Source organism: Antrostomus carolinensis, unplaced genomic scaffold (genome assembly GCF_000700745.2).
Source record: "Antrostomus carolinensis isolate BGI_N321 unplaced genomic scaffold, ASM70074v2 scaffold8677, whole genome shotgun sequence".
In the NCBI taxonomy this organism is placed as follows: Eukaryota; Metazoa; Chordata; class Aves; order Caprimulgiformes; family Caprimulgidae; genus Antrostomus; species Antrostomus carolinensis.
In genome coordinates, this window is record NW_010327985.1 from 11,074 (window position 1) to 29,349 (window position 18,276).

Here is an 18,276-nt window from a genome sequence, read left to right on the forward strand (position 1 = left end):
TACAATGTCCTCAACTGTCCTCCATGTCCCATAGTTTATCTCTAGTCCTGTGTCGTCTCATGCAGTATTGATTTCTGTGTGCTCTGGGGATTGTTTTTTGTTTGATCGTACGATAGGAGAGAAAAGATCATGTGCCAAAGTGCAGGATTCTCTCACTTGTACAGAAGAAGTTAAAATGCAGCTTTAGGCTCTAGATAATTTCCACAGAGCCTGGACTTTGTTTCACAGCTTCTGTGAGGGTCCAGAACTTCTGGTTTTGGTTTCTTCTCTTGACAAGTCAGTTCTTGACAGGGTAGAGGTAGGTAGTGACACAGAGCTGTCCTGAGTGAGGCTGTCAGCAGCAGCAGCGATGCGAAACATCCCTCAGCAATCATTTATCATGCCACTTCACTTTCCTTTGTCCTTCTTTCCATTACCAAAGGAAGCAGAGAGGGCAGGCTAGCAAGAACCTTCATTGCTTGTCTTTGTAAGAGTAGTTTTCCTCAGGAATCAATGTTGATTGTTTGTTGTGAATTGTCTCCTCAGGCATCATTACCAGTGCATAACCAGGTGTTACCTCCTATGGAGGCTGTGGATGGTTCTGACCCTTTAGCACCTCTGCAGAATCAAATGGGAAGGATGGAAACAAAAGAGGAAGATGATGAGGATGAAGAGGAGGATGAAGATGGGGAAGACACGGACATGGATGAGTGGGATCCAGATCCACCACGACCCTTTGATCCCAATGACTTGTGTAAGCAGATGAAGTAGTACATTGTGTATTAGCTGCTCTCCTCTCTTTTCCTTCCCCTCCATCAGCTCTCTAGTAAATGGAGCTGAAAACCATTCAGATTTTAGCAGCAATAACTAAACCCCTTTAAACCCAGAAATATATACACATATTGGGCTGCTTCACTACAAATACAAGATTCTGTTGTAGGTGCAGTCCCTGAGCTGCTTTGTTCTTCATTTTCCAGGAGGCTGCCCTCTCTAATATTTTAAAATGTAGGCCGATTGTAAGAAGAAATGTTCCCACAGCTGAGCCAGAGATGTTTAGAGAGAGAGATAAAGCTGTCTCTTCTGTGCTGGTGCGTGAGTGTCTGCCTGACAGTTGTGTCCTCTCTGACTTTGCGTTGTAGGGTGTGAAGAGTGTAACAACGCACATCCCTCGGTGTGTCCAAAACACGGACCTTTGCATCCAATCCCAAACCGGCCTGTGCTGACCAGGGCGAGAGCCAGCCTCCCCTTGGTGCTCTATATAGACAGGTTTTTGGGAGGTGTCTTCTCCAAAAGGCGTATCCCCAAACGTACTCAGTTTGGACCTGTGGAAGGACCCCTGGTTAGACAAACGGAACTCAAAGACTGCTACATCCATTTGAAGGTAAGGGGGGTGTGTGGGGGTGTGTGTGTGTGTATGAGAGAAGAGGGATCAGTTTGTGCTTAAACTTTGATTTTCATAAGTTTGTCACTCACACATTGATCAATTATTTCACTGGAGATGTTTTTTTTGTTACTTCAGTGTAACTCAGAAATACCCAGATTGCTTTTGCTTGAAATCTCATCTTGTTATTCAAGGAGACTCCAAGGGCTGGAGCACCTCTCCTATGAGGACAGGCTGAGAGAGTTGGGGCTGTTCAGCCTGGAGAAGAGAAGGTTCCGGGGAGATCTTATAGCGGCCTCCCAGTACCTGAAGGGGCTACAAGAAAGCTGGGGAGGGACTTTTCATAAGGGCAATTAATGAGAAAACAAGGGGAAATGGGTTTAAGCTGAAAGAGGGGAGGTTTAGATGAGATATTAGGAAGAAGTTCGTCAGTGTGAGGGTGGTCAGACACTGGAACAGGTTGCCCAAGGAAGCTGTGGATGCCCCCTCCCTGGAAGTGTTGAAGGCCAGGCTGGATGAGGCTTTGAGCAACCTGGTCTAGTGGAAGGTGTCCCTGCTGCTGGCAGGGGGGTTGGGACTGGATGAGCTTTAAGGTCCCTTCCAACCCAAACCATTCTATGATTCTATGAGATACGATAATTGTGGTGAATGTTCAAGCATTATGGTGTTAGGATATATAGGACACAACGTGGAATGCTGTGAATCACTCTCACGTGGGCTGAAGCAGCATCTGGACATAAAAACAGCATCTGAGGGTGTTTTGCAGCCGTTATTTTTGTGTCTTGCTGTAACTTAAGTTAAAAATATTTTTCTTCCCCTTTCCCTCTTCTCCCCCACAAGATGTAAGGAAAAGGAGACTTTTTCTCCCCTTCCTCATGCCAAGTTATTGGCAAGTTATATGCCAAGTTATTGGCATGAGGTATAATGGATTTGACTTGACTTTTATCCATTTATTTACTGGTTTAATTGTAGGAATTGGTCCTTTATTTGCTGGAGATTACAGTTCAGCTAAAGAAGCATTGCTTCCAGCTTGAGACAGTGTCATGAGTCAGGAATGAAAGGAGAAGTGGGTCTGCCAGTTAGAAACATCTGACAACTGATGTCATGTAGCCTGCTTACATATATTATACCAACACATCAAGTACTGTGCCTGACCCTTTTAATAGATGCTTCTTGCCCTTGAAATCCATGGAAGGATTTATCACGTCTCCCTAGTTAAATCTACCTGGTTTTAAGTATTTTTTTCTAAGCACTGCCTGTTTCTGGATCCCTGTTAGCAAAGAGAGAAAATTAGCTATGCCTTCATTGCTTTCCTAATGTAAAAGTGGAGTGGGCACATTAGTTCTTTTAGAAACTCAGAATTCTTTTGAACCTGCTGCCAGGCAGTTACAGTCGCGTGTAATTGGATTTTGCTACAGGTATCTCTTGATAAGGGGGACAGAAAAGACAGAGATTCACAAGAGGACCTGTGGTTTGAACTTTCTAGCGAGGCTCTTTGTAACTGGATGATGTTTGTGCGTCCAGCTCAAAACCACTTGGAGCAGAACCTGGTCGCGTATCAGTACGGCCACCATATTTATTACACAACCATTAAAAACGTGGAGCCCAAGCAGGAACTCAAGGTATGGCATTGCTCGTGTTCTGTGACTTATTTTTTCTACTGAAGAAATCAAATCTTAAGAGTTGTTGCCTAATAAGTTGCATCTCCAAGTGCCAGAAATGATTGCTGTAAGTAGTTTTAGGGCTTTTTTTTCCTCTGATAAAGCTCATGATGGCCTGAATCAAATGTCACTGAAGTCAGTAAGTAGTTAGCTACTGACTTATGGATTTTAAATGAGCTTTGACTCTGGGATAAAATGAGGAGGTTTAAATTAAGAGTATGTAAATGATTTGTCTGTCACTGTCATGCTTTACACTGCGTGTATTTTGCTGATGCAATCTAATTTTTATTGCAGCAGTCTTATTCTTTTTGGTTCTGGATGCCCTTTCCAGTTAGTCCTGTGTGCCCTTGACTTGTTTTCTGGTGCCATAAGTGAATATGATCTCTCACTTTACCTGGCTTTCCTGGAACTTTTGAAACTTTGCATGTGGAAAATGATAAAGGATGTTGTGACTTCCCTGTGAGTTACTTTTTGTTCCCTCTAAAAATGTATTAATTACTTTTAACTCAAAGCAGCGTGGCTGGCTGAGATGGCCCTTGTTTTCAACATCTCTTGGGGCAACTGAGGTTAACCAAAAAACTCTGATATCAGGAAATTGTTCTTCAAATTTTTTCTGGCACATAAATTTCAACAATTTAACAAAAACCAGTTTTAAACACACTTAGCTAAGCCAGGGCAAAAGCCTGCTTACGTACCTGTTGCTGATTTTTAAGAGTAGGATTCTCGTTGCTTTATCTGAAATCAGTCCTTAATTTGCTTATGCTGAATCATTAGAAACCTCGTTAATCCATTTTAAGTCTATCCAAACATAATTTTATCAACAGTTTTTAAATCAATATGAAACCAGACTTTAATTAAATCTGTACAGACCTGCCTGTAGAAGCACAATTTTTCTTGCTTCTTATGTTAGTAGCATTTTTGGGGTAAAATTGGTTTGATAAAGGAAAGCTAATTACCTAGGCTCTGTGATGGATTTTCCTCCCCAGATGGATGTAGGGCTTTCATATAAACTTTGTTCAAAGGTTGGACTAGGAGGATCAGTCAGTTAAAGTTGAGAACTTCTGTTTTGCATGACAGGTGAGTAGTTTAGGAGCTCCAGGCTTTCTTCTTTGTCCAGCTACTGAGATGCCTGCAAAGTAACACACACTTGCTAGTGAGTCTTTGAAGGAGTTAGAAATGTCCCTCAGCACTGCTATTAAAGTGCCTGTGGCCCACTGCAAATTTAAACTTGCCCAGATTTTTCACACTGAAGATCTGTTCGTGCCTTCTTTATGGAATCTCTTCCAAAATTGAACCTCTTTAATCAAACAGTAAGATGAAAATAAAGATAAAAATGAGAAATAATGCAAGAATTCTCAGAGGAATGTGAGCATCTGATCTTAGGCTCTAATAAACTTTGTCTTTCTGCCTCCTGTGGTTCTCCCTGCTGAAGGTTTCCTAAATCTCTCTTATAAGGAAAGTGGGTCCAGCATGCTGCAGCCTGGCAGTTCTTTGTTTTGGGAAGCAGGACCATATTGCTCTAATCCTTCAGAAGTTCAGAAACATTTTAAATCAGTCTCTGTGGACAGTGCAGCATATTGTGTATGTAAAGAGAGCAGGAAAAATATGGGAAATCCCTCGAGTTAAAAGCTTGGCTATTCCTGTTGGTACAACAAGTAACAGTTCTCTGCTGACATCCATCCTTTACAATCATACAGTCGGGTCTAAAGAGATTAATCTGGTTTCCTTTAGAGCTGCTGGTAGCCATGTGTGAGATTAATATGCATATTAGGAGGCTGTACCTTAAAATTAAATGGATATGCTTCCTGAGCAAAGATCTTTTATTCCTCAGTGGGGGCATATTGATCTCAACAGGCTTTATTATAGAGGATGAAAGGAGCAATAAGAGTTAGGGGTTGAGGTGAGTGAAGCAAATGTATTGCTTAAAGACCATTTTCAAATGGATTGCCCTTAGTTCTCCTTCCATCCAAGTGTTCTGTTATCTTGTGTTCCTGCTGCAGGTGTGGTACGCTGCCTCTTACGCAGAGTTTGTGAACCAGAAGATCCATGACATATCTGAGGAGGAAAGGAAGGGTAACTTGAACTCTTCTGCTCTCAGTTTTTGCACTGTGATGGCGATTGATTGTTGTACTACTTAATTTCAAGTCTAGTGCTCGCAAACTTCAAAGTCCAACAAGGTCTAGGTTGTTATTATTGGGACTTACTTCTGCTAACTCTTCCCAAGCTAATGTTACAATAATTGAACCTTCTGCTTCACTTTCTGGGAAGCATTAGGTTGCTGCTGGAAAGAGGTATGTTTCTGTACTTGATTATCTAATGTTGAGTCTGTGTCACAAACCTATGTGCTATAGCTTTAGATGGAGAAATTTCTCTTGACCTCCCCTAATTTCTGCCAGAGACAAAAATCCTGTAGGTGCTCTTGGATACAAAGATGTATTTCAAAATCTCCCCGAATTTCAAGCTGTGTGTATAGTCCATGTGAATTGTCCTCAGTGACCTTTTTTGTCTGTGTGATGAGCTGTCACAGTGCAGAGGGGTTAACACCAAAGCTAAATGGAGCATTGCTGGATATTCTGTAGTCTGTCTAACCTTCAGGGGAGAAATACAGCCCACGGAGGACAGAAAGGCTTGAGGGGGGAAAAAAAATGGGGTGTTTAATTGGTGGTGAATGAAATGGTGTTATTGACATTTCCATTTGAACATAGTTCTCAGAGAGCAAGAGAAGAACTGGCCGTGTTACGAGTGCAATCGACGCTTCATGAGCTCAGAGCAACTCCAGCAGCACCTCAACTCCCATGATGAGAAGCTGGACTTCTTCAGCAGGTACTGAAAGCTTTAGCTTTGACTATGTATCGCTATAGTGCTTCCTCAAACTTGCAGAAGGAAAGGTCTTGGCCCTACAAATCTTACTGACCAACTTGGATACCCCACGAGAGAACGGCTCAGCACCAGAAGGTAAGAATATGGCACCAGGAAGCTGATTGGTATAAGAGACTTTGCAAAACAAGTAGCTTGAGGGAAATAAATCTCTCGTTAAAGCTGGTGAGATTTATTTTTTTTTCTTCTAGTCTGCTTTTGTTTTTTCACCAATCACTTAAATTTCAATATTTCAGTACCACAATATTGAAATACTGGTGCTTCTCAGATGTGTACCTTGGAGAATAAAGCTTCTAGCACTTTGGCTCCTCCTTGGGCTGGCAAGATAGTTTATCCTGACTTACTAAAAGCTGAACCTACAAACATCCATCAGAGAGCAGCAGACATTGGTGCCACCTTTTTCCTGAAACTTAGCAAGTGGTTGCATTTCATTTTCTTTTTTGACACAGAAAATTGTTCCCTTCAGTTTACTGCCTGACATCAATGGTTCAGTGCCCCTTTTTGGGGAGGGGATGTTACGGCTTCAGGTTTTAAATTGGTTTCCTTGTGCACTTGTTCCATCTAGCTGAAAATATTTTCCAGCACACTGTACACTGGGGTGCTGGAAGAAGGAGAGTTGCCATGGCAGAGGACTTGCTTAGAAGTCAATAGTCCTGTCAGTCCCACAAATACTGAAATAAATTTTAATATGTTCTGGACTTTGATTTCTCATAGAGCACAAAATAAATAGATACCAGCTAGTACCCTATTTTTTTTGCTGCTAGAATTTCTTTAGGTTTTATTATTTACTGCAGGCTGTTGTTACTGAGTTGAATGCATGAATAGTGATGCTGAGAAAGAATGTATAAAATCAGTGGGTATTTCTAAATCCATCTGTTTTTGTCTCTAACGTGGAGCACTATGTATTCTGCAGAGCCAGAGGCCGAAGTCGTGGGCGAGGGAAAAGGAGGTTTGGACCAGGCAGACGCCCAGGGCGCCCTCCCAAATTCATGCGTATGGAAGTGACCAGTGAGAATGGGGAAAAGTGTGAAGAAGGGACACAGGTATATTTTGGGGTATGGGGAGGAGTTGGGGAAAAATAAAAAAATCATGTGAGATGTAAATTCTCAGCTAAAAACTTGAGACATCAGTGCAAACTGAGGCTGCACTTCAGATTTATACCCAAGTATTTCCTGGTTTTCTAGCTGTGACTCTCTGCCAGGGGAGCACACTACTGTCCTTCTATTAAAAAAACAAAAGCCCTCTAAAATCACTTGCAATTTCTACAGCAACTTTCATCCCAAAGCACTTAGCAGTGAGATAGGTTATTGCAGCAGTTTAGCAGCATCACAAAAGTAATTTAGACAGTAAAACTGTAATGGGAATTTAGATTCATATTTGTCCTTTCTGGAACATGAGGTCGGAGCCTGCTCTTATAACTGTTGCTGTAGAATTAAATCAGTCAGAGCTCTGTTTCTTTGTGATGTTTTAATATTAGGAAAAGGGCCTCCTGTAGGCATCCTTATTGCAAAAAGTTCTTTCGTTTGTGACTGTTGGTTATATTCTGTAGGGACCTCATGTGATGCATTTATAGAAGTAAAATGCTAAATTCTCTCTGATGCTGACCATGCTTAGGTTACCACTGAATCCTTTTATGAAAGGTCTCCCAAGGGATCAGTGGCTCTGTTTTATGACTTGGCTGAAAGCTGATATCTGGAGTGGTAATTTTCCTCTGGCATTTCACTGGATCATAGTTCAGTGCTGGCTTAGAGGGAGGAATGTATATGGAGCCTATTAATGTCTGCCAGTCATTTTCTGAGCGCACAGAATTGCCCGAAATTAGGTGCAGACAGTTGTGAGATCACCCTCTTTGCAAGCTGATGTGACAGAAGCCAGCTCCATTTAGACAAGTGAGCATAATGCTGTTCCCAAACTCCTTGACTCTGGAGACACAGGGCTTACTGGGAACAACTCCTGTGTGTCTATAAAGTTGAGCAGGGCTGTGGTTATGTCCCAAACCTTTGGAGGTCTGTCTGCCTCGCTAATGGCTAGGAGGGAGTTCATCTGCCTGAGAACTTGAGAGTCAAGGTGCTGTGAGCACAGTTTAGTGTCAGCTGGCGTGGAAATTTGCCACCTAGACCAGGACATTTGACTGGTATATTGCTCTGCTAAGTGTCTCTATCTAGTAATCATTCAGGGTTTGTGACAGCTACACTCCTTCTGGCATCTCCCTCTTTTTTTTTGTTCTCCCACATCTGCTTTTGCACTTTGTACCAGCCTTGAACTGATATACTCTTGGCACTCTGTTTCCCAGCTTATGCTTTTAAGTTTCCTTAGCTGCATTAAGTACTGTCAAGTAAGGATCTATTTTTTTTCTCTCATAATACAAAAGGATTCCATCCCAGAGTAGTTACTGGAATTTATATGGAAAGAATGTAAATTTTTAGCATGTGCTTCCTGTTCCCAACACCTTCCCTTTCATTTTATGCTAATGCAAAAAAAGGAGGAAAACAGCTTTTTGCAATAACTATAAGTGGTGTATTCAGCTGGTAGACAAGAGGATGCAGAGCTTGGAAACTGGATAGCAAAATACACAGTGCACCATATAATGATCTTGTTTGTCATTCTCCAGTTCAGCACTCCAGTCTGTTAGGAAGGAGAAGACGCTGCAGAACAATACATGATAATGTTTCAAAGTGACAACAACTTCAACGAGGCAGAAATTCTCTGCTTTCCCTGATCTGTGCTAGTCACTTTTGGTCTTAAAATTTCTCACAGGTTAGCCTGTGTCATCTTTGGTTAAAACAGTCATAGTCGTGGATGCAGAAGAACTTGCTTGGCTATTAACGGCTGGGTCATTTAAATTATCTGTGTCCAATCAGACAAGATGATGGCCAAGAGTCACCTACCTGCAGCACTTCTTCCCTGGCACTCGGAATGTTCTTGCTGTAGGTGAAGGTGATCTGACAGAGCACTGACAGAACACAATAGGAAGGTGTTAGTGCAGATACATTTTGATTATAGCTTGATTAAATATGTAGAAATCTTGTTGTCTGCTGAGTATTATCAAAGCGTTTCTCAGTGGGTGGGGGGAATAATCACTGGTTGTATGATTTGCGATTTCAGGACTTGCTGCATTTTTCCAGCAAGGGGCAGTTTGATGAGGCCGGACAAACCACACTGAATGGGTTGGAGCAGCAGGAACAGACTCCAGTGCCATCAGAGACGCAGTCGGCACTGGAGCAGCAGTCAGCAAACCACCCGCTCCAAATCCAGCCGCAGCATGATGAGAGCGCGGTGCCTACGCAAAGCACCATGACAGCAGATGACATGAGGCGAGCAAAGCGTATCAGGGTAAGCAAAATGGACAGTGGCTCCTGTCTTCTCTCACTCTCTCCATTTATTGTAACCCAGAGAATGCTGGACCTGCCTGCACGGACCAGCTGGTGTTTTTCCCCCACTGTCGTATCCATTTCCAAATCCTGAATAAAATATCTCATTCCTAGCAATCTTTGCACTGAGGGGAGGACAAATCGCATGTAAAGAACTAGTATCTTGTGAGATGCTATTGAGAACTGGTCACCAATTGGAGCTGATTCAATTCCAGCACAGTAATTCTTTCATAGAAGCACAGTCCCTCCAAGCTGGCAAGCAGGAGCGCTTCAAACAGCCGACTGAATCATGGTGCTGTGGCACAGACTAATGACTCGTTCACAGCACCATCTGTGTCTCTCAGAACTCTTGTCTTGCAAATAGTTGCCGAAGAGGAACCACGACCTCAGTTTAGATCCACTTAGTTGATGATGATGATGATGATATTTAGTGATAAAAGCCTTTCTTGGGGTAGAAAACCTGCCTGTCTTTGAGATTAAAACCTGTGCTAAGAGCTTTCTGTACCGACAGCAAATGCTTTGAGCCTGAGCTTTGTGTCAACTGGATGAGCTGGTTTTTCTCTACTGTGTGTGGGAGGGAAATGATTCAAGCAAATAATCCTTCAAGCTGTGTAACTGTGAGATTGGTTTATTTAGCCTAAAATCTTTTTTTCTTTTTCTTCCATGTGTAAAATTTTGATTACAGAAAGGAACAGCTGCAGTGGGGTTAAGAATTCATTCTTAAGGGATGAGGAAGGATTAGAAAAGAGTTGAGTAACTGCTCTGTATAGGAAGATGTTGAGCCAAATTTTGCTCTTGGCTTATAGCAATATATATGTGAGACCAGTGGTGGTGTTACCCCATAAATGCAGTGGCATATCTTGAAGGAAGAACTGGGCTCAGGCACATTAAGACTGCAGAATTTTTAACCATATAAAATGTTCTGAATGATAAATTTCTACCTGTAATTGGATTTTCATATGTTGGAAGCTCGAGGGATTTGTACTGAATATATTGAAGAGTGGATAACAGAATACATATGCCAGTGCTGAGTATTTGATGGTAAAGAGCATGGATCTTTACTGCTTACGATATACCACAACTTCCTCAGTAGAAAGTAGAGACCTGGGTGTGATGGGAAGAGTGTGTTGCCTGTTTCCCCAAACTTTTGAACCCAAGATGTGAACTTAAGATAAAATTAAACAATAAACATGGGAAGAAAGGGACAGAAATTTTGAAATTACTTCCTTGTGTTGTGACTTAGTTTTTGTTCCCTGGAAAGTCGTCACAACTGGATGACAACGAAGAGGAATACAGTGGTGGTTTAGTCCTTGGTGCCATGTTTGTTATCTCCAAATCTCCTTAACTTCCCACATATATCTAGCAGTTTGTGTTCAGCAGAGTCCTGGAGATGCTCCAAGGTAGGGGCACTGGCAGAATGGCAGATGAATGGTTGCATAGCACCTTTCCATATTGCATCGGACTGTGAGCAATGAGAACTTGAGATAAGAGTAAACTAGTGAGTGTGACTTTTTTATTTAAGGATTGAAAAATCCCAGCAAGCTCTAGCACCTTTAAACACTCATTCAATTCAACTGTTCACAGCACCTTCTTAAAATAACACACACTTGACATTATAAGCAAGCAAACTTTTGGTTTTAAGATGTGCAGTGCATCATTCGCTTCCAAAGAACAGGAAGAAAGTCTTGACTCCTGGTTATGATCTGGAGACCTGTGTATCTCTAGTTCTTCCTTTGTTACTCATGTAGGATGTAATTTTCAAAAACAATAATTCTTTGTGTATTGCTTCAACTTTTTCAAGGTTTAAGGCAGTGAGGCACTGAGAGGGCTTTCATTCTAGCTGCAAGCAGTTGTCACTGGTGCCTCAGGGTTCAAGTCCTGATAGGATCAGTTCTTTTTTTCACCCTCTGCATTAGAGCTTGTGGTTTTTCCTTGGAGATTGAACCTTAAATATGGCAGTCATGTCCTTAGTATTGAAAAGAGGCACACCTACCCTTCAAAATATCTTCTAACAAATTATGATTTAATATTTGTTTTTTAATTCAGTTCTGGGCAGTGTCCAGAGTGTCTATGGGCTGATCCCAGAAACATCTGCATTTCCAAATTGCCTTTTTTTTTTTTAATTACAGACCTGATTCTAAAATGTCCTTTTTGTAGGTGACTGCTTTACTCAGAGGAAGCAACTGGCAGGGATAGGGGTATGATTTGGAAAGCACAGTCACTTCCTTTGTGCTGGAAGGAATGCAACCGGTTGTATATCAGAGAACAAATAGTAAGATAAGGTTTAAAAAAAAAAAGTCCCTATTCCTTAACTTTTCCACTGTTCTAATCCTTGCCCTGTTGTTATCCTGCCCTAGTTATTCCCTTCTGCTAAAAGCATTTAATTCTCTCTGTAGCTCTGCAGTATGTATTGCATCATTATTAATCAACTCTGAGAAAACGTGAAAGGTCACAAAACACCTTCAAGATTATCTGTGGTTTTTATCTTTGCCCTTTAACTCCCCTTGGGCAGTTATTAACTACAGGGTAAACCTTGAAGATCTGCTTAGTGTTTCCTGTGGCAAAACCCTCCAAGGAGTTTTTTTTTTTGCCTAAGTAAAGAGTAAACTCTTAGCTGGAAGAGCTGGCCCTCGTAGTGACCCGCAGAAGCATGACTATTGTGGAAGTCAAGGCTTCTGTTTTAAAGTCCATTGCATAACATAAGTATTTTTCTCTCCCTTAATGCTGCCTGTTCAGCTGGAGCTGCAGGTAGGTTTGGTTTTTATTTTCATTGGGTTTTTGCTGTATCTAATCAAATGGTACATAACAACATCGCCTCCCATGTTGTTTTGTCCAACCTTCTGTTTAGTCTTTCCTGATTGACCCCGCATTGTAAATTGTCACATTTGTTCTTCTTTAAGCAACCAATGTCCAGAACTGTTACCTGAATAACAATTTGCACTATTCTAGTCCTTTTCCTGCTAATTAATTACAAATTTAAGGTGAATATTATAGAAAACTGTTTGGATGCAATACTATAATATCCATCTGAAAGTTCTGGAGGATTTGTTTATGCCATTATTTGCACTGGATCAATGGTATCAGTTGATGAGACAACACGTAGTTCTCTTTCTGTTTTTTATAGTTGATAGTTTAGCTAATCAAAGAGCAGCAAAAGGTTTCACCCTTCTGTAGCCTTTGAGATAGCAATGGGACTGTGCTGACTTACATGGTATAGAAATCTGTTCTGCTGCCTGGCCAGTCAGGTAGCAAATAGTGCAATAATAATGAGTTTAAGAACTTGAAGTGCATCTCTTCCAACTATTTGGTTTATTAGCACATTCCTGTAGTTAAGGGGAAAATTATATTCTGACTCCAATCAACACATTAATTTTTACACTGCACGTGTCTATCTTTCCAACTCAGGGTGTGACTTGCAGCACATCCATGTGTTTCTCATTGTCTTCACTTCTCTTGCTAAATGGAGAATAGAGATGATGATGACAATTCATGGAAGGGCTCATTTCAGGCTCCTGTATGAAACTTAGCTTTTTTTACAACAGAATAGTTGCTCTTATATTCTTTTTTCTGCAGTGAAAGTCTAGGTTTCCCTCTGCAGTTCAGATGGTGAAAAGGATCGTTCAGGTTCACTAATTTAGTCTCTAGCACAGCATTCCACAGTATTCCCAAGCTGTTCCCTTATTCCAGCAGAAGAGTTTCTAACTTTACTTTCTCAGAGTCAGCTGTTGGCACACACTTAAGGGACACAGCAAATGTCAGCCCAGACATTCCCACAAGAAAAGGAGAGCCAGGGAAATCTGCAGCAGTCTGGAATGTATCTCATGGAGAAGTATGTAATATGGAATGTGTGCAAGCATAGGTGCCAGCAGTGTTCTAGTGCAATTTCTCTAATCACCATGATGTAGATGCTGTGTTGTGACATCTGAAAGCAGAAGACAACAGTGAATGGTGATGTATAGATCTTAAAATGATGATGTACAGATCTTACTTGGAAGAAGAGTAAATATTCTTTAGGTTTCTTGCAGAGAAATGGCAGCATGACAGTGTATTTTGGGTACAGTGTGGGTGATGGTGTGCTGTGGGCTCTCATGCATGCAGAGATATGACTGACTTCCAGCTTTGCAGCTATTTGACATCAAGTTCTCATCCATTATTGAAATGCAGATGCAGGGCACGCTTGCCTATTCCTACAGGCAACATGTCCAGTAGTGTCTGTTCTTCCAGCAGCCAGCACTTGTATCAGGACTGGGATAGCTCTATAACATTTACCTGAAGGGGAAAAAGGGAAGAGAGAAGGATCATGAAATGTTACAGAAAAGGTAGACTGCAGGAAAGCACATACTAAAACAGCAGAGACTGAGAGGAGAAATTGTCCATAGCGGGGGTGGAGAAAAACAGAGAGGAGCAGCCTAGTATATTAAATTTTAAAATGAATATTCACACAACACGCATTGTGCTCAATTCATAATGTTCTTAAAGTTTCTTGCAGTACCAAGAAAAGCAATTTCAAGTTTGACTTGTGTATCATCAACTACCCTTTGAGTAGACAAGAGAATCTATCAGAGTTCCTCTCAATTTGGCGCCGGTGTGTTTGTCTTTCATCTTTCTTCTTCATTTTCAGGCTTTCACACATGATAGATGCTAAAAGGCACAGAATTGCTCACGAGTTCTTACCTGTTGCTTGTAATCCTGCCATTCTGCCCCTGCTGCAACGTTTTGAAACTCTATTCTTCTTTTTGATAATAACAAAAAAAGGTTTAGGCCAGCATCTCTTGAACGTATGTCTCACCAGAAGTTTTCCAGGCAATGCTAAACCACTGCTGCACATCTCTGTGGTGATCTTGGGAGCATCATTATTTGCTGATGGAAGCAGAAGCTGATTTTTGTAAAGGGCTATGGGATTTCATAAGCCATGCTCCTGAGTGGTGATGGAAGCAGAAGCTTTGGAGCAGAAGCTGATTTTTGTAAAGGACTATGGGATTTCATAAGCCATGCTCCTGAGTGGAAGGCAGGGCTCTAGCTCGCCAGTTCTTTGTATAGTGGCTGAACCTGTGACCTGATCCCCAAGCTCCAGTTCCCTTCTCAGACCCAGGTCTGTACTTCAGAGAGATCTTAATATTATTCTACAAAAAAATGCCACGTTAAACACACAAAATTAGCTCAATTAGCAGCTAACAGGGACTGGAGAGGAAAATTCTGCATTGTGTTCTCCTACCTCAGTGTGTAACTGCAGGTATATCCCCCACCTCTGTCTGCCACAGCCTCCCCTTACCCACAGTGGAGACAGTACCTATAATGCAGAAGCATTTTTTCAAGTTTAGGTTCACTGTTTATCTGGTTATAGTTAATCTTGAAAATATTTGTATGTGGAATCTATACAGAATAATAAAAGCTAATGGTTTCTTTGTTTCTTCCAGAATGCAGCTCTTCAGCACCTCTTCATCCGGAAATCCTTTCGCCCGTTCAAATGCCTCCAGTGCGGAAAGGCCTTCAGGGAAAAGGACAAACTGGATCAACATTTGCGGTTCCATGGACGGGAAGGGAATTGCCCTTTGACTTGTGACATCTGCAACAAGGGCTTCATCAACAGTGGTGCTCTAGAGAGCCACATGAAATTCCACATGGACCAGAAAACATACTCCTGCATTTTCTGTCCCGAGTCCTTTGACCGCTTGGATCTGCTTAAAGATCACGTGGCCATCCATGTCAATGATGGCTATTTCACCTGCCCTACCTGCAAAAAACGCTTCCCAGATTTTATCCAGGTGAGATGCTGTGCTGATATGTAGCACTGCCTTCTGGTTCTTCTGCAAGCACTCTGTTGTGAATTTTTCAATGCCGTTCTTGTGTAATGCTGCATGTCAGTTCATTCTCCCAGTCTGAAGGGCTCCGTGTCAGTCAGAAATTAGAAAGGAAGAGCAACCAAGCATTGCTAGGTGTTGTCTTATGCTGTTGAAGTGCTCTCTCCACTAAATCATCAGATGTGGTACTTCAATCTGGCATTAGAAGGTGTTGTTCTGCAGGAGTGGTGGTATCTTATCCCCAGAAAATGCCTAAAGCAGAGGTCCTGACTTCTTTTGGTAAGTACAGATCCATGGGACAAAAAGGAATTGTCTTTTCCTATATGCAGCTTGTACTTGAATACACCTTGTCCTTTGTCATGAAAACTGAACCAAAAAAATTCGTGGTTTTACATGATACAAGTATTTTTTAATCCCTTGACTCTCTGTTGTCAGGGTAACTCATTTGAATGCTTTGCCCCCCTGCCAGAACAGATCAGGACACTCTGCTTCCTCACTTCCCCCTGGGTTTCCCCTGGGTACTTTTATTCTGCACATTGCTTAGGAGAGGTAGCACTGGAGTAGTGAGTAATGGAACTACTTTGTGCAGTGTGCAGAGATGTTGGAGAAGATCCTTAATAGAATTTAAGGATGCTATTTCAATTTCAGGAAAAACTGAGATGCACTATATATATATATATATATATATATACACACACATATATGTATATTCATTATCCTTTGTATGGACCAAGAACTTGATGTGTCTTGCTGAGCTGCTTAAACTGAAATGTAGAAATCCAGTTTATGTCAAGTAATAGGAACTGATAGACTATCCAATAAGCCAAAGGGGAAGGGATGGGGAAAATTGATTTACTAAAATAATTACATCCTGGCAAAAAATCCTTTATCTTCTGTAAATGTTGAACAAGGAAAAATGTTGATGATTCAGAAATACTGTACTGCAACCTCATTCTCCAGAAACTTTCCTGTGAAACTGAGATGGTCAGAAGAAGGTCCCACAGCTTTTTTTTTTCCAGCTATGCAGCTCTAATTTGGAATTTAAAGTTGTTTTTTTTTTCCCATTTGATGCTATGTGAATAATTAAATCTAGTCACCATAAACTGCTGCCTATTTAAATATTTTTATGTGGAACAGATAAAGACACCAAGTTGTTCCATCCATGATGACTATTAGAAGATGGTAAAGAATTAACTAGAGATCCATTTCTTGAGCAGTGGTTGGATTTCAAATGTCAATCCTTGTTAGTTACTTTATTGGGGTAAAAAAAAGACAAACAACACACTAGATGCTTGAAGAGGTCAAGGATAGTCACAAAGAATTCAAAAGTCATTGCAAATGCTTTTCTAGCTAAGCTTTTTTCTTGGTTGGGTTTTTTGGTAATTGTAATTGCACGCTTGTCCTCTCTGATTGAAAGGAATCAGTCCTTGCATTTAGATATTTTGTAAATGAAGTAAAGATAATGAACCTCAGATGAAGGTGTTAACTCAAGGGTAATTCAGTAAAACTGATACATCATGGACTTTTGCTGCCCATTAAGTGCTCAGCTGATGCCTTCGAGAATCAGTCTTGAGGAAATCAAATTGTCCATCTAGATGGATCACAAAGATGTTATGACTTTATAGAAACTATTGCCAATAAATCAATTGTTCTGATAAAATTCTCTAAGCTAAAGCAGATGAGAGAACTCTTAGAACCTTTTTCCTCTCTCTTTTTTCTTTCCTTTTTGCTAAAAGTTTCCTAGACTGTTTCACCACACACTCTCCTCTTTTGAATAAATTCCATTCTTTCTATGATTTGCAATTCTAGGTCAAGAAACACGTCCGCAGTTTCCATTCAGAGAAGATTTACCAGTGTACAGAGTGTGACAAGGCTTTCTGCCGGCCCGACAAGCTGCGGCTCCACATGTTACGACACTCGGATCGCAAAGACTTCCTGTGCTCCACGTGTGGCAAGCAGTTCAAGGTAAGGTGACTCTTGACTGGATCATTCCTGATACAGGTGGAGAACACCATTCTTTACTCTCCTTCAAGTAGACAAGCTCATGTTCTTCAAGGTGGAAGAATCTAAGGTGTAAACATGCCGGACTTGGCTCCAAGTTGCATGCGCTGCATTGTGTCATCTGTGAGCTATGACACTAATTTCTGATGGACAAGGGGCAAGCTCTGCTGTAAGAGCTTGTGTCATCTATGAGATCTTATTTCTAATAATTTAACAGCAGAGGAAGCTTCACCTGCTCGTTAAGAACTGGGTCATTATACAGTTGAAATGCCAGGTGCTTGGGCTGTATTGCTTTTATCAGTTTAGTGAAGAAAACTTCTTGCTGATATGGATTAATAATATCCTTGGTTGAGCTGCCTGTGTCCATGAGATGCACGTTGTCAGCACATGACATCCAGATCCCTTTCCAGATCCCTCCAGTACAGAGGGAGCATACTGTGAGCCAGGTAAACTGTGGTGCCAGCTGCCTTCTCCTTGTCACTTAGTTTCCTAGGGGATACTGAGGGATCAGATACTTTTGGGTGAAGCAGCACATTCTGGACAGTGTGTGTGCAGAGAGGCTGGATTGCATCAGGGAAGTAGGTTCAGTACCACTGTAGGACTTGAGGTCCTCTGTCAAGAGCATAATTTGATGCAAGTTTCCAGCTGTACAGAGTTGAGAATTAATATTTTAGATAAATTAAAAGGAAAAAAAAACCCAGAGTGAAGGGATTTGTTCTCAGTGGGGCTGCTAAACTAGCATTAGTCTGGCTACTGCTTTTGTGGCTGAGCAACCTCAGCTTGGTTTGAAGGATAAAGCAAAGCCCAAGGAGGTCCTACTGAGATGTCCAACACTGAGCATGCAACCCTACCTTAGGGCAGCACTGGAGAGGAAAAGCCCAAGAGATCTCTGAACAACTTACACTGTGGCTCTTCCTTGTAACAGGTAGCGAGGCAGTAAGTGGTGCTGAGTGCTGATATTTTTTCTCCCTGATTGCTCTTTGCCTAGAGGAAAGACAAGCTGCGAGAGCACATGCAGAGGATGCACAACCCAGAGAGGGAGGCCAAGAAAGCCGATCGAATCAGCCGCTCCAAGACGTTCAAGCCTCGGATAGCTTCTACCGACTACGAAAGCTTCATGTTCAAGTGCCGACTCTGCATGATGGGTTTCCGCCGGAGGGGGATGTTGGTGAGTGTCACAAAATCACAGAATGTTGGGGATTGGA

At 41.6% G+C, this 18,276-nt stretch overlaps 1 protein-coding gene across 1 annotated transcript in view; it reads left to right on the forward strand.

Moving 5' to 3' along the window:
• PRDM10 (PR/SET domain 10) overlaps positions 1–18,239 on the forward strand; it is a gene marked incomplete at its 3' end in the record, with an annotated part of 26,058 nt that extends 7,819 nt beyond the window's left edge. The window contains exons 5-15 of the mRNA XM_029085978.1: positions 526–733; positions 1,119–1,360; positions 2,779–2,982; positions 5,022–5,094; positions 5,727–5,844; positions 6,812–6,941; positions 9,004–9,231; positions 12,006–12,017; positions 14,687–15,034; positions 16,880–17,035; positions 18,060–18,239. Of these exons, the coding sequence (XP_028941811.1) occupies positions 526–733; positions 1,119–1,360; positions 2,779–2,982; positions 5,022–5,094; positions 5,727–5,844; positions 6,812–6,941; positions 9,004–9,231; positions 12,006–12,017; positions 14,687–15,034; positions 16,880–17,035; positions 18,060–18,239 (1,899 nt within the window). The remainder of the gene's footprint in view (positions 1–525; positions 734–1,118; positions 1,361–2,778; positions 2,983–5,021; positions 5,095–5,726; positions 5,845–6,811; positions 6,942–9,003; positions 9,232–12,005; positions 12,018–14,686; positions 15,035–16,879; positions 17,036–18,059) is intronic.
• Between the last annotated feature and the right edge of the window lie 37 nt (positions 18,240–18,276).